The sequence below is a fragment of the Monodon monoceros genome, unplaced genomic scaffold, assembly GCF_005190385.1.
Source record: "Monodon monoceros isolate NGI ecotype Baffin Bay Population unplaced genomic scaffold, NGI_Narwhal_1 Super_Scaffold_16, whole genome shotgun sequence".
NCBI classification, from domain to species: domain Eukaryota; kingdom Metazoa; phylum Chordata; class Mammalia; order Artiodactyla; family Monodontidae; genus Monodon; species Monodon monoceros.
In genome coordinates this window covers 33,816,802-33,833,471 of record NW_021703772.1, presented here as the reverse complement: position 1 = coordinate 33,833,471, position 16,670 = coordinate 33,816,802, and the positions used below count along the sequence as shown (strand labels likewise).

The window sequence follows — 16,670 nt, the reverse complement described above, 5'->3', positions numbered from 1 at the left end:
TCAGAATGGAAACAAAATAAAACAACACATTTCAGTACAATTTCAAAGGTGACTGCCTTAGGACCAGCTTTAACATACACCCATATCCTAGAGCAGTGCTAATTTTCTAGGACTCCACCTAACTAATTTAATACAGAAAGTGAACTCATTAACATTTGAGAAAATCCTGTAACACTGTGATTTCTCATAGCATATGCCAAGGTGACCCAAATACCTGGCATAAGTCTATCATGAGTCCAGGCTGGGTGCTGACGACACTGCCGTACAACTGTGAGTCATTATATAGGAAGCCAGGGTTTTAAACAGCTCTGTGTAATTGTACTCAGTGTGTACTCAAACTTGGACAACTACTGAATGAGTAGCACAACTGGGTCTCAACTTTAGACTTTCATAAAATGAATAAAATTAATCTTGTTTAGGTCCTGAGAGGAAACTGAATCTACAGCAAACACTAGATATACCTACAGTCATACTTTCTTCTTTCATTTCCCTGAAGAAAAATAAATTTAGACACATTATAAATACTAAATTAGTGTAGTTCCAGATCTTGGGGTAGCATAATTCAAACAAACAAACAAACAAACTATGATCCTTGACTTCCCAAGTGTCCAAAGGAGGTATACATGAGAGCTTACCACTTCAAAACAAGTAGCAAGCTTTAGCAAAACTTTGGCATAATTATGAAGTCGTCTGATTGGCAAGAAAAACAGGGTATTCAATATTTCCATCAATTGGGTGTTTTCATCATTCACTTCTGATAAATCTTGCAATAGTTCCTGGTTTTTATTTAGGAAATCACTGAAGGTAGAGAAAAACAGGGATTCAGTTAATCATTTTGGTACTGACGACATGCATGATATTGAGTAGAAATATTTCACTTGATACTACTTTTTTCAAAATGTACATTTTTAGGTGCTATGAAAGAAAGCACCAGAAGATTAATACAATGAAATAAACCAGACGTAATTAAAAGAATTTCCCTGCCTATAAAATGGGATTTGGGGGTATAAAAAGTAGCAAATGGTAGCAATAGTAACTCTGTAATAGAGATGGTTAATCACAGGCTTGTGCCTGAAGTTCTAGGAAATGAATCATACATCCCACAATTTCAGGGAATAATTGGAGACCAGCTGACACATTTACCTGTTAATTTCCAAGCCAGAAGTTACAGCAATAAATGGCAAGACTAACTGCTCTAATTAGTTGTGCTACACAGAAATACTGGAGGAAAAAACGCTCTTTGCTCTAACAGAATTGGCGTGGAATATTAAAATACTTCTAACTTCTTCTTTTTTTTTAAATTGTTTATCATCTAATAAGAGTTTATTACAGGACAGTAACAAAAAGCTGTAGATACCAGTACTACAATTAACAGGAAACAGTAAAGCAAATTACATGTGCAGATTTTAATGTTGACATTGTCAAAAGCATTCAAACTGAAGCCAACATTTAGTTTTTATATTCAATTATATATAAGTTCATAATTAAAATTTTACTGCAAATTTTAAGGCTGATTAGTGACCCATTGAGACTATGCTCAACAGACTAAAACACTTAAAAGATCTGTAAAGTAGTAAGAGTTGGTGGAACAGAGTAATACTCATTATCTGCCACTTAATGAACAATAATTCTGTGCCAGGTACCACCCTGACTGCTTTACAAGCACTACAATTCTCAGCTACAAGGCTTCAGACAAAACAATGTCACACAAGACTATAAAGCAAAAGTGAATAATTTTATAATCCCTTAGAGAACTATGGAATAAAGAGATGTTTAACTCAGAAATTATAAAATATTATCTTAGAAAGATGGAAAAATATGTAATAATTTCCAGGAACCCATAAGTTCAATGGCACAAAGTGGACTGTTTTATAATGCAATTAAGAGAGCGTGCCCCGAGGAACATGGCCCAGATTTTTGTTTATATTGGCCTGTTGGATGTTCCTACTTCCTCCACCACATCCTATTGCTGAGATCAGCTGGGGAAACTTATTTAACCCTACAGAAGTATTCTGCTTTGACCTGCTCCTGAGAGATGGAGGTGGTACATGGTGAACACATACTCCCTCTGACCACATTTCTTCTGGATGCCCAGTACTAGACCAGAAATGTTCCAACACTTGTAAATCCCTATTACCTTTCTGGACTCACTCAAGTTCTTGCCTGTAGGCCTTTCCCAAAAGGGGCCCTAGTATGCTCTCAGAAAACCTGAACTACTCTGTTTAGCTTATCTTCTCTTGGGAGCTTTGAATCCAATAGTGGCAATATTGCTCTTTCCTTATATGGCTAGGTTTGCACTTGTTACTCAAAAAATAAATATATTAAAGGTAAAAACCACCCAAGTGTCCATTGACAGATGAATGGATAATCAAAATGTGGTATATACATACAATGGAATATTATTCAGACATATAATGAAATGAAATTTTGGTATATGCTACCACATGGATGGACCTTGAAAACATTATACTTAGGGAAGTAAGCCAGATACAGAAGGACAACTACTATGATTCCACTTATATGGTACCTAGAGCAGGCAAATTCATAGAGACAGGGAGTAGAGGTTACCAGGGGCTGGGGTGGGGGGAGTCTCTGTTTAATGGGTACAGAATTTTTATTGGGGATGATAAGTTTTGTGTAGAGACAGTGGCTTACACAACATCTGAAAGTGCTTGATGCCACAGAACCATACACTTAGGAATGGTTAAAATGATAAATGCTATGTATATTTTACCACAATATTAAAATATATATATCTGATGATAGCCTGAGGTGAATGGCTAAGTGATAAACCAGCTAAGTGATGAAAGCTTAGGCAGATTCACTAACTGCCCATGGGCTCAATAGCTATACTCTAGAGATTCTCAAAGTGTTCTCTTTTTAAATGAATACCTTAAAGTAACTTAAATTACTGATTTTGTAAATAGAAGTTAAAAAAATGTCATTACTGCCTTTAACTATGTAAAACCCTGGGGTTCACAAACCACTGTTTAGGAAATGCTGCCCAAATCCAAACTTAATATCTGCTTCCATAGCTCAGAATCAACCAAAGTTCATTAATTGCTTTCCACCTGTCTAGGCTCTCGCAAGAGGCTTTCACTTATGTCATTTGCTTTAGCTGCTCTAACAAGGAATCAGGTCAACCCTTGAGAACTCGACTCTGAAATACTAGAGGAAGGTTACATTACAGAAGGGCTAAAAAGTAAAAGAATAGAAAGCGGTGTCATAATATTAATATTAAACAAAATAGCAAGATCAAGGATTTAAAAATTACTACATACGTTTAAAATATAACACTCTTTAACCTGTCATTAAAAAAATAAGGCCAAACCCCTATATTTTGGAAATGAATGAGCACGTGACATGAGTCAAATCATGATGGAAAGCAGAGAAATATTTAGAACTGAATGACTACAAAAACAAAATGGATCAAAACTTTTTACATACAGCTAAAGCAACACTTAGAGGGAAATTTATAGCCTTAGGTGAGCACTTTAGAAAAATTAAAAGATTGAAAAATTAATGAACTAAATGCTAAACTCATGAAGTTGAACATGAAGACATGAACAGGTGAACATGAAGTAGAAGGAAATAAAAAACAGAAATTAGTGAAACAGAAAACAAAGAAAGGAAAGGATTAATTACAGATTAATCTTTGAAAAGAGTAACAAAAAAGGGTAAACTGCTGACAAGACTGACCAAGATAAAAAGATAAAAGGCTCAAATAAATAATAATAGGGATGAAAAATAGGAGTTACAACAAATTATAGACGTGAACACATCTTAAGACAATGACAAAAATATTATGCCAATAAATTTGAAACAATTTTCCAGAAAAGTATAAACAATTGAAGCTGAAAGAAGAAATAAAGACTTGAACAGACCTATTCATTAAAAAAACCAAATAGTAGCTTAAAAACTCCCTACAGTAAATGCTCCCTTGAAGACCATGCTTTTTAACAGATGATTTCTACCAAATCTTCAAAGTACAGATCTTCATCTGTACTTTGATAGAAAAAGAGAGGAAGCTCGCTAACTCATTTTATAACTACTAGTACAATCCTCTTACCAAAACTGGGCAAGTTCAGAAGAGAAAGAAAACATCATATTCACATAAATGCAAACATCTTAAATATTAGCGAATTGAATCCAGAAATGTATTAAAAGACTAATACATAAAGAGCACTGAATTTACCTTGGGAACTCAAGGATATTTAACATTTTTTAAAAATCAATTGCTCTTCAAGGTTTAGAAGGGAGCTGTTTAACCCTATAAATAATATTTACCAAAACCCTAAGGCAATCATGTTGAATGGTGAAATATTAAAAGCATTCCCTTTAAAACCAGAAATGAGACACAGTCATTACTATTCTATTAGGATATAAGATCAAAAGCAAACATGGCAAAACACTGACATCTGGGTTTAAACTTCAATCTTGGTTGTGAGTATATATTTGAAATGTTTACTATTAAAATATAACTGATTTTTTAAACCTGTCTTTCTTGCTAGGTCAACACTTGTTGAGAAACTACACAGTTCAGAATGACTGGCTCGTGCAAGGGGCTTTTATATTTATTACTTATCCAGAGACTAAATGCGAAAACTTTCCATTTGTGCAACACTTTGCACTTTTCTCTGTACCATCACATAAATATTTGTTCCTCACAACTGGGGAGAGAACATTCCCATTTTTCAGAGAAAAAAAGTTAGGCTCAATTTGGTGAGGAGAGCTGTCCAAAGTCTTGGGGATAATCAGTGGTAGCAGTAAAGAAGGACCCAGATCTTGTGGCTTTTTCAATACCATGCTACTTCCAATGATAATAAGGAGCTAATAACACCTATCTTTTATAAGGTTTAGTGAAAGTCTACATTTTGATTTGTTTGTCAAAGCTTTTCCTGGGCACTCAAAAACACAGAATGCTATAAAACATGATCTTTGGTTGTTAGAATAATAACTGTAAAGTATGTATTTGCTTACATGGCAGGCTTAGCAAGAAGCTGGAATCCTCCCATAACCAGGAAATTTGTAATAGATGTGCAATACCTTGAGCAAAAAAGAAAACACATGTATATTAGTATTAAAAAGTAAATTTGCTCTTCAGTTTTTGAACATGCATCTGGAATAGATACTTCTCGGAATCTCATCAGCAATTTTCAGAACTTTTGTGATGCTAACATTCATGAACTATAAAGGAGTGAAGAGAAGGGCAGGTTACATGATCACAACAGTCAGGAGAAAAAAGCCATTTCAGTAAAGATGTTAATAAGAATTTTTTTAAAACGACTAAAGTTATGCAGAAGATGCGAGAATTTACTTGGTAGATTTTACTTTGGTAACTTAACAAACATGAGAAAAGATGACTAAAATTGTTGGATTTTTAATAAAAATTTTCTCTAATCTTCTCTTTAGGTTTCCCAATTAAGTCTTCAGAAATAAACAATAGAGAAGGTAAGAAAATATGTTAAAAGAGCTTAAGTGAAAAAGGGTTAGAAAATGTTGGTTAAGTATTGATGTACAGTTAAAGAATAACTCTTGAAATACTGCTTTGCACCATGTACATTTCTTTCACACTCCTGGGCCGGCAAATGGAATCAACTGATTTTGAGAGAGAAGGCAAATTCCTACTAAAACCAGCCCAAGGTACTGAACACTTAAAAATGGTTACAGTGGTAAATTTTATGTTATGCGTTATTTTACCATGATTAAAAATAATGTGCGCTTCCCTGGTGGTGCAGTGGTTGAGAATCTGCCTGCTAATGCAGGGGACACAGGTTCGAGCCCTGGTCTGGGAGGATCCCACATGCCGCGGAGCAACTAGGCCCGTGAGCCACAACTACTGAGCCTGCGCGTCTGGAGCCTGTGCTCCGCAACAAGAGAGGCCGCGATAGTGAGAGGCCCGTGCACCACGATGAAGAGTGGCCCCCGCTTGCCACAACTAGAGAAAGCCCTCGCACAGAAACAAAGACCCAATACAGCAAAAATTAATTAATTAATAAACTCCTACCCCCAACATCTTCTAAAAAAAATAATAATTTTAAAAATTCATAAACAAATCAAGATTTTTTTACTTGCCTGGTCTATATGAACACATTATTACACTAAAAAAAAAAGCCCAAGCTATCAAAATAAAAGCATTTCCAAGCATAAGTCCTGATGTATCAGAGCAGAAAAAGAAGAAATACATTATGAGATCTGTACAAGTCAAAAAAGAAAAATTAATACTAGTAAAAGCTGAAACTTTCACACACAAAAAAATCTAGTTTAAAAAAGTAAATTCGTATCATATTATGCTACTTTTTTTATATCTGAAATATGATGACTTAAAAGACTCTAATCAGGGTATTTCCTCCCAGACCATAGCTTCAAATATATTTAATTTTGCTTAGACCTAAAATCACATACATCTATCTGCACATATATGCCTTAAGTCTGAAAGGAGATACACTAAGATTATTAACAATGGTTATTTCTGGTGGTAGGATTATGGGTGACTTTAAAATCTACACTTCAGATCAATAGCAGGACCTAGTAAACATTAAAATAACACTTAAATTATGCCTCACATAAGAAAAAGTGAGAAATACTTAAAATTTCAAATACAGTTGGGATATTTTACTTGAAAAACATGAAAAGAACCTTGGATCACTATCTTAGGTTTTATTACAAAAATATCGTTATTTTAAAGGTAGTTTGGTCTTTAAACTCTCCATGTACACAACAGTGAAAAGCAGGCACTGGAAGAGCTCCATATTTACAAACAACAGTTGGTCTTAAAATAATTGCTTAGTTACCTATTTCCTCAAATTTTAGTATAATTTACTTCAGGAAACAAAGTTGTTCTCCAAAGAACCATATTTATTATAATACTTTTTTGTAAACTAAGTACACTGTCAATCATTCTGCTAGAATAAAGAAGGAAATTTGAGAATGCATTATATTGAAATCTTTTTTCCCCTCTTAGAGCAAACTAAAATTTTAGCAATGCAGAACTATAGTTGTCTTAAGATTAAAACGCTGCTTTGCAATTTCTATTAGCTTATATTATAGCACTCTCCCTAATCTAGTCTCTTTTGATTAAGGAACTGTTCTCCTTGGCAGAATAACCCTGCAGAGACTCAACATGACACAGGACTGGATACTTGCTCTGTATAACTATCCAAGAAGAGACTTGCATGCTTCAGGATGACCAAACTCCTGGCTTCCTTTATCCCCTGAAGGAAGCTGCTCAGTGAGGTTCCATGTTGACCAATTAGGTAACACAGCTTGCTGAACCGGCTTGCCACCTCCTGCAATAGCTGGACTGTACTTGCAGTGCCCAAGTTTTCTGGAACAAAATGATGATGATGATGATAACATAACCGAAAGATTCATTATCTGAATACTTTTTTATGACCAAGATTACGAATTTCCCTCTTCTAAAAATACTTAACATGTTGAGATGTACTCTCAACTATGGAGCCTAAATAATCAATGTTTAAAAAAAAAAAAAGGCAAATTCAGAGATCACGGTAGCCAGTCATTTGAGGAACCTGTTAAAAACATTCACAGGACCCTACAGATTCTGACTCAGTAGGCCAGAGTTAGGATCCCCCGATGGATATATTTTTTTTTAAAAAGTGCCTTCCAATAAATTCTGAAGACCAGCCAAATTTGAGAACCACTGTGCTAATCCAATTCTCCTCTCATTTTGAAGATAAGTCATCTAAGGCCAAGAGAAAGGAAGTGAATTATCTAATTTCACAAAACTGGTTAGTGACAGCCAGGAATTAAACTCACTTCTATAGCTATAGCTTGGTTAACATTTTCAACTTTTGTACTGACTTCTGCTCTACCTGTCCCTTGGACAAGCCCAACCCTTCACTGCAGACAGAGCAATCCAAAAATCAGACTGCCTTGGTCACTCTTAACTTTACAGAGGGCATCAGGAGATTATTGCTTTTTCCCAGTCCAAAGCTCCCAATTTGGAGGACTTTTCTCCAAGCAGTGAGGCTGATGAGCAGACCAGCTAAAACCAACAAAGAAATCAGGAATCAGAACACGAAAAGGGCAAGTTTCACTTTCCTTTCAGAGCAATCCAGGAAGCTTCCAGCTTGGATTGCTTCCATATCCCTTGCCAAAGTCCTGAGGTGTTGAGCCCACCCACTGGAGGGGAATTTATAGAACAGGAACTCTACAACATTTCAAAAAGCAAAACATATTAAAAACAAAAACAAATGCAGATAGTCCCCAACTTACAAAGGGATTGAATTTGGAAAGACTATAAGTTAGGTGTTTGAAAAATAGAAAAGCAACTATACTCCAATTAAAAAATAAATAAGTAAAATCAGCTGTACTCCAATAAAAAATTTAAAAAAAGAAAAGTAGACGTTTTCCCATTAAAAATAATGGGCTGACCTACACAAGCCAACGTCACCTTAAAGTGGAAAAATGACGTACGAACAAGGAAGAATTTAAGTACTACAGTATTGGTCTGAATTCTGTGTCCACACAGGGGGTCAAGGAGTTCAGGAGAAAGAAAGAGAAAAAAAAAACATCCTGTCCATCTTCTGAGTGTAGGGCCAAACCCTGAAAAATTTTTGAACTACGGGAAGTTAACCTTTAACAGCCCACCCCCATCTCCATTTTGCATTCCTTTCTAACCTCCTCGACACCCCAAGAGGGGTCTATATGCTATACCCTAGTATATCTGGACAGTAGCATCCCATCTAGGACTACTGTAATCTATTTTCCCCATACTGTCTCCTTACCTTCAATCTCTCTTGTAACTGATTACAGCTAAGAAAAGGGATCAGATTTAATCCATTCCTGCTAATGTTGGGTAAGACCCTTAACACTCGTACAGTTATCCACATTTTTAGAGACTGCTTATAAATCCAAATGAAGTTCTACTTGATAAAATTCTAAGAACCAGAACAAAGAAAATGAAAAATTTGGGTAGCATATAACGTAAGGTATCTTAGGACTAGTGGGGCTAGAAGTGTTGTTTAGAAGTCTGACTCCTAGGATCAACTTTCCCAAAGTTGTTCTGCCTCTCTGCCATGAATCTTCTGAAAGCTCCATTTTTCTACTTCCACAAGTGAAAGGAGTTCTGGGGGTGGAAGGATAGGGGCAGCTGGGCTATTGGCGAAGTGGAAATAGTTTGTAAGTTGTTGACTACCTGTGCACAAAAGAAGAGACTGGAAAGAAAGGAGAAGAGTACAAGTCAAACAAAAAGTTTTCTTTATTTGTGATATAGAAAAAACAGATAAAACAAGAGTCCTGATAATTGAGTGGGTGGAAAGAGGGGAGGGGGGAGGTTCTACTTACCTAAACTGAGAAGAGGCCTCAGAATCTGAGACTTGATATCACTTAGTTTTGAATAGAACTGTCTTTCTGTAGTAGCCAACTCATGGAGACTGGCAATATATCCCATAATGTTTTTGTCCACCAAGGCTAGATAGCTGTCTTTTCCTGCTGTCACTCTGCTTATATATCCAAGCTAAAACAGGAAAAGAAAAAGATCAAAGATAAAATATAATTTATTAGTAGCAATTTGGGCACTGAAGTTGGCTGATATCAGCTGGTGAGAGCCAATGCAGGAATTTTGCAGCAAGTTGCTTATTAAATCGTTAGTAGTTTGAAAGTAGCAATAGGGAAATTACCAGAAAAAATTGGAAAACATTACAAATCAGAGCTTTTGGTTTTATTTTGATTTTTAGGGCTGGTTTACCAGTACATTGTTGTTATATACCTATAGCATGATCTATATATAACTATATACATCTATACTATTATTTATTGCCACAATACCTTTTATTTCATTTTACATGTGGTTAGAACCACAGACCCTCTAAATATACAGAGATCCAAATGATACAGACACATGCCTCAGGACCCCTTTTTGCATGAAATAGATAAGAGCAGAGAGGATCTCTATGCTGTATGTCAAAATATCAACGATCTAGGAGCTATCTTTTAAAAGTACAACAGAAAGGGGTTTTCTTTAAAAGGGGATTTTGTCATTTATTCATGACACCACTGAATAAAAACTTTTGATGCCTTTTGTCACATATCCCTATTAAAGTAGGCAACCAAGCTGCAGGCCAATAGACTATTAACAGCCCATGGTAACTAAAGACACATATTGAGTCTCATCTCTTTCATCAGCCTATTTCATCCTTTATCTGGACTGTGGAATCTTTAATGAGGAATGTGGAGTCAGGGTCAAGGACTACAGAGAGTCAATTAGTATGTCTGGAATAACAGTCTAATATACAGTCTAATATAGGTCAAGAACCAAATCTTGGCCAGTGTTACCTTTAGCAAGAAAGATCTCACCCCTATATACATTCAGAGCTTACATATTTAGTCATAAAAACAAACACAAAGGGTAAAAAACAATCCATAGGATATATTAGTCAGTAAGAATAAAAAATCCAGAATGTACTAGCTTTGAGGGTTAATTTCCTTGCAGTGTATCACTTTGAGGGTGTGAGTTACTGAAGTGGGGAAAAAGAAAACCAGAAACAGATCAATGGTTTTATGTTTATGAAAAAGAGGTAAGAAGTAGGAAAGCAAAGAAATTCAGATCAATGAAGGAAAAATGAGGAAACAGTAGTAAACAAAATGAAAAGCTAAGAAAAGAGGGTAAGTGATGGGAAACAAAGCACTGTTTGTGGCCTGTCAGGTCTGCCACGAGCCCACCTCAGGCCCCTGCAATTTTTACTTCCCACTTACAGTTAAAAATTCATCTATTCAATTTCTATTCTGATTCATCTCTGAGGACTCCATGAACACAGTCAGAAGACTTCGCTGTGAAATATGTATTTTAATATCCCTATGTGAGGGTGTTAATTCAACAAATATAGAATATTTACTACGAGGATCCAACAGTAAACGAGAGAGCCTAAAACCCCTACTCTTATGAATCTTACAGTAAAAGGGAGGACAGACAATAGACAAAATAAGTAAACTATATAGTGTGTGGTATGATGATATGCACTGTGGAAAGAAATAAGGCAGGAAAAGGAGATAAGGAGAGAAGGGGGATGGCAAGTTGGTTTGCAATTTTAAATACATTAGTCAGAGACACTTAATAACAGGCATACCATACAAAAGCAACAAGACTTCTCATGTGTTATAGAATGTGGGCCTTAGGATCCAATTCCTGTTCACCTTACTACAGGAGAGAAGTATTGGAGTCTTAGTACCACTGTGATTCTCTGGAAGGTTGTCACCTTCTGTCGGGTCCTGCCGGCCACTGTAACATAATCCAGGCTGGAAGTCTTCGGTATCCACTAAAAACAGGGAATAATCCTGGCCTGCAGCTACACTCCAGACTCCATTTTCACTGTTCACCTGCAACGACAGGAGGACATTGTCTGTCCAAGATGAAGGAATCTGATGGAACTCCAAGTCCACGGGAAATGGAATGTTAAGTTACTTGAACAGGTGGAGTACAAAGTCAGTCACATCTCTAGATGGCAAAACTCACCCAGCAATGTACCCGATTAACTGCAGAACAGATGCAGGAGTGAGAAGGAACCCTTGTTCAGCCTGTAAATTTAGAACTGGATTGTTTTATAAAAAACTGAAATTTAAAAAGATAAAACCATAGATTTGATTTTTTCACTGTTATTTTTGGAAGTTGCCACAGACTCAGCTTGTACTACAAAGGCCCAGAAACTTCTAGAGCCCTATTCTGACAGCTAGGACACACCTTTGTCCATACACATTCTGCTATGTGCACAAAAATCAAGGTGAAAAGAAAATCTAACAAGGCTAAATTCCATCCTGGACAACTAAACCCATGGGTGCTAAAGCTGTTTTCCCACTTGGAACCCACTACCTCTCTGATGTGACTTCACTGTGTCCCAGGATGTTGAAAAAGGCAGGACCCCTTAGAAGCCCATCTACATGGATCCCCTAGACCAGTGGTGCTCAACGAGTAGTCTTTGCAGCAGCAGCAGCAGCAATCATCTATGAACATGTGAGAAATGCACACTCAGGCCACAGTGCTACTGGGGGGTCCAACCGGGCAACCTGCTTTGACAAGCTCTCCAGGTGATTCTGATGTATGCCAAAGTTTGAGAACCACTGCCTTAAATCAATGGTTTTCAAACCTTAGGATTCCACACAGTGACTCAGGAGCCACCATGGAAAGGCAGGTGCCAGGGTTTTGCCCCCAACCCACCTCCATCCTTCAACTAAAATAGTTCCACAGTTATCTGTTTTATGTAGGGGATTCTGCATAAGGTTTCATTTGAAGGAAGTGTTCTGCTAATGAAAACTACTGTCCCAGCCTGCAGACCCAGCTTCAGCCATGACTCGTATAAGAATAAGCAAAAAACTTCTAATCTGTTAGATTCTCTGTGTCTAGATAGGGTTCAAATCCTAGGTGATTAGGTGAATGTGTGTGTGTGTGTGTGTGTGTGAGCGTGCACACACACGCCTCCACTACTTTATAGTTATCCTCTTCCAGCATGACATTATTTTCTCAAATTCAGGCTACCCAAATAACTGACTTCCTGTTGGTTTTGCAAAGAATGAATTAAAATTTTTGGAGAAGGAAAGAGTCGTCTTCTTAGTCTCTAATCAAAACTAATTCAGATCTCACTCTGCCTTGACTTTAATTCACATATTAATTAAAATGACTTCAAAATGTTTTTCTCACCCCTCCCCGCAAAAAAACCCCAAAATAATGATGTTGTATTTTCATACACACAGTTAAAGGGTAACAAAACTAAAACCTTATAACAAATTCTATTCTCTCTTGTCTGACTCTAAAATTTTAAATAAAAATTGTATTTCCAGCGTCTCCATGCTATATTACAAAAGTTTCCTTAGTATGAATAGATGCATATTCTACTTTATTCAAATAACAGAAAACAAGGAACAGTGAGTTACCATATTTTTATTTGTGATAAAATATCAGAAATTGAACAGCTTACCACTAAAATGTTTTATGCTGAAAATATTTAAGATTGGAGCTAGAATTAACAACTGTTCCCTAATGTTTTATTTAAGTCTTTTCTTCCCAGTAAAATTAAGTTCACTGGAAGGAAAGGCAGCATGTAAAGGTCTTATATAGTGATGGACGCACAGTGTACACTGAATACATGAATCAGCATAATATGTATTCACTATAGCTTATATGTGAATGATGTTCCTGAAACTGAAGTAACTATACTTTTTTAGTCTCTATTACTCTCAGTGGAGAGAGCATGTGTTGGGATAGGGGAGATATCAGAATCAAACTATGAATACATGAGCTCCACATTCCATTCTGTTAGCCTACCAGGCTATCAGCATGCCTACTCCCTGCCAACAACACCCCCCAAAACAAACAAATCTTATATAAGGAGTCAATACTATTGATGAATTTTGTATTTCTGCAGGACGTTGTGGCAGAAAAAAAGGTTGAGAAACAGTCCTATAAAACTGCATCACAGAGACTAGAAGTTACCAATCTCTGAATAGCATTACAGAAACTAAAACCAATTCACACAGCAGTGAAGAAATTATCTATGCTTTTAGCTTCCCTATAGAAAATTAAAAGGGTTAAAAAAGGTTTTACTACTATGTATGTAAAAACAAAACAAACAAAACAAACCATCAAATAATGTTACACAAAAGTCACACTTAAAAGTCAAACTTAGGTGAGAAGTCAGAGTAGGCATTATTTGGTAGTATAAAGCTCAAAAGTCAATATCACAGTGCTAGAAACATTTGATTTAAAAGAATGAACTTGTTCATTTTTACTTAAAAAAAAACTATGAATGCTCAATGAAGCCAAGAAGAAAAGAAATATACACTAACACATCAAAAAAAGGAAACGTTTAGCCTGAAAACAAGTGGCTTCACTTTTTTTTTTTTAATGTACATCATAACAAACTTAGGTTACAAGTATACAATTCTCCTAATTTTATAAAACAAGAAATGGAGAAATATAAAGTGTTCTAACTTAGAATTCTGGAATAAGTTGCTATAAAAGTTATCAAATTCACTAAAGTACCTTTACAAGACGAGGAACTGTTGTTGGAAAATCGGAATGCCCAAGTTGACCAAAGGTATTGCTACCCCATGAGTAAACCTATTAGAAAACAACAGGAAAGTAGGTAAGAGATGTGACTCTGAGTTTCCATGTCAATTCTGAACTTTTATAATAACATATATATACCAACAGTTACACACAGGTTACTTATACTAGCTTTCCACTCTTTAGAATAACTAATATTAAGGAAATTCATTTTAAAACAAGACTGAGATAATGGGGAGACAGAGTACACAGTTAAGACACAGTCCAAGGATTAATAATAACAGTAACTAATATTTTGGGGGGGGTTATTACCTGTCAGGCATTGTTCTGAATATACTTTCTGTGTATTAATTAATGTTTCATTATCACAAGAACCCTTTTTTTAATAAGGAAATTGGCCCAGGGAGGTCACAAATTTGTAAGCAGGCCAGGATTTAATCCCAGGAACTATGCTATACTGCCTCTTACAAAGAAAGCAATTTTTTAAAAAAAAGGTAAGTACCATGAAGAAAAAGTAATCATGATTTTTTACTCTGTGGATAGGAGTACTATGGAATGACTGGAGAGCCTTTTTATACATGAAGAGTTGCTGTAGGAGACACACAAATACCTATGCTCCACTACAGACAAAAAACAACCAGATTGCAATGGCTATGTTTAATGAAAATGGTTTTGTTTATTCTGATTATAAAAGCAATTCATGATCACTGTACAAGACTGTGACAGTACGAAGAAATAAAAAGGAAGTGAAAACCATTGATGAATCAACCACTTAGAGATAACTACTGATACTACCTTGTTTTAGGAACATACACATATATCAGTATAATTTCAGAAATTTTAATATCTACTAGATATAATGAATATACAAAATGGGACTCTACTATCAATGCTGTTTTGTGACCTGATGTTTTTTATGTAATGCTCTGCACTGACATTTTTCTAGGTCAACAAGTACAGAGCTACAATATCATTTATAATAACTACATAAAACTCCACTGTGGGTATAGTTTAATCAATTACCTAATGAAGTAAGTACATTTATTAATAATTTCTTTCCAATTACTTAATATAAAAATTACATTTAAAATCCTTGGATATATATATATTAGTGTATATATTTCCTTAGGATAAGTTCCTAGGCAAAGAACTCTGGGTCAATGAACACACATTCTGATTTTTGATACATACTGACAAACTGTCTTCCAGCAAAGTCCAGTGTACATTCCATTCCCACCAGCACTGTGTGTACCTTTTCCCCACACTCTCACCAACACTTAGTACTAAATGCAATCCTTGCTAACATGATAGGTGAGAAAATTTTGTTTTAATTTAAATCTGCTTACTGAGTAGTTGACCACCTTTTCATTTCTTGCTGGCCATTTCTATTTTTTCTTCTATGAATGACATACAAATGTCCTTTCACAATTTTTCTTTATGGACCAGGTAATAACACAGTCATATATGTTACAAATTTTTTTTCCCGTATGTTATGTATCTTAATTTAGTTTATGGGGTTTTTTTGGTTTGTGTTTTGGTTTATGCTGTATGGGACTGCTGAATTATTACGGAGACAAACATATCACCTTCACTTTCTAATTTCTGGTTTTGATGTCATGTCTTTTTCTACTCCTAAGATTACTGAAAAAAAAATCACCTGTGTTCTTACACCTGTAAGGTTTTATTTCTTAAAATCTACATCTTTACTCCATCTGGAATTAGAATATGTAAAGTTATCTTAATTTCCTTCTGCAAAAAAGAAGCCAGTGGTTCTAACAGTACTTACTGAACACTCAGTCTTGTTTTTCCAACTGATTTGAAATGCCCACTTTTTATCATAGACTAAATTCTCATACACACTTGGGTCTATTTCAATTCTACAGGTATATTTCTGTTATAATAATCTGTTTGTAGTTTTATAATATATTTTATAAGGCTAATTCTTACTCTTCCTTTCTGTTCTTTTTCAGAATTTATGTGGCAACTCCTATGTTTATTCTCCTAGAATAATTTTGGGAATCACTTTATTAAGTTGTAAATATTCTATTGGAATATTTGGGGATTGTACAGAATTTACACTCTACTGATTTAATAATCTAGGAGAAATGGCATTTTTGCAATGTTGATTCTTCTCATCTAAAAATAAAATTTCTTGACAACAATCCTGCAGCCTGTGGAACAAAAACCACATTCACAGAAAGATAGACAAGTTGAAAAGGCAGAGGGCTATGTACCAGATGAAGGAACAAGATAAACGCCCAGAAAAACAACTAAATGAAGTGGAGATAGGCAACCTTCCAGAAAAAGAATTCAGAATAATGATAGTGAAGATGATTCAGGACCTCGGAAAAAGAATGGAGGCAAAGATCGAGAAGATGCAAGAAATATTTAACAAAGACCTAGAAGACTCAACAACAAACAAACAGAGATGAAAAATACAATAACTGAAATGAAAACTACACTAGAAGGAATCAATAGCAGAACAACTGAGGCAGAAGAACAGATAAGTGACCTGGAAGACAGACTGGTGGAATTCACTGCTGCAAACAGAATAAAGAAAAAAGAATGAAAAGAAATGAAGACAGCCTAAGAGACCTCTGGGACAACATTAAACACAACAACATTTGCATTATAGGGGTCCTAGAAGGAG

At 35.5% G+C, this 16,670-nt stretch overlaps 1 protein-coding gene across 8 annotated transcripts in view; it reads right to left on the bottom strand.

Moving 5' to 3' along the window:
- ALS2 (alsin Rho guanine nucleotide exchange factor ALS2) overlaps positions 1 to 16,670 on the bottom strand; it is an 86,340-nt gene that overhangs the window by 33,960 nt on the left and 35,710 nt on the right. For 6 of the 8 annotated variants that reach the window (XM_029225246.1, XM_029225248.1, XM_029225247.1 and 3 more), the window contains 6 exons: positions 13,997 to 14,074; positions 11,158 to 11,340; positions 9,310 to 9,481; positions 7,147 to 7,327; positions 4,981 to 5,046; positions 636 to 798 (listed from right to left, as the gene is read on the bottom strand). In XM_029225246.1, coding sequence (XP_029081079.1) covers positions 636 to 798; positions 4,981 to 5,046; positions 7,147 to 7,327; positions 9,310 to 9,481; positions 11,158 to 11,340; positions 13,997 to 14,074 — 843 coding nt within the window. Of the gene's footprint in view, positions 1 to 635; positions 799 to 4,980; positions 5,047 to 7,146; positions 7,328 to 9,309; positions 9,482 to 11,157; positions 11,341 to 13,996; positions 14,075 to 16,670 lie in introns of those variants that run through there. The other 2 variants (XR_003793942.1, XR_003793941.1) reach the window with 2 other exon arrangements.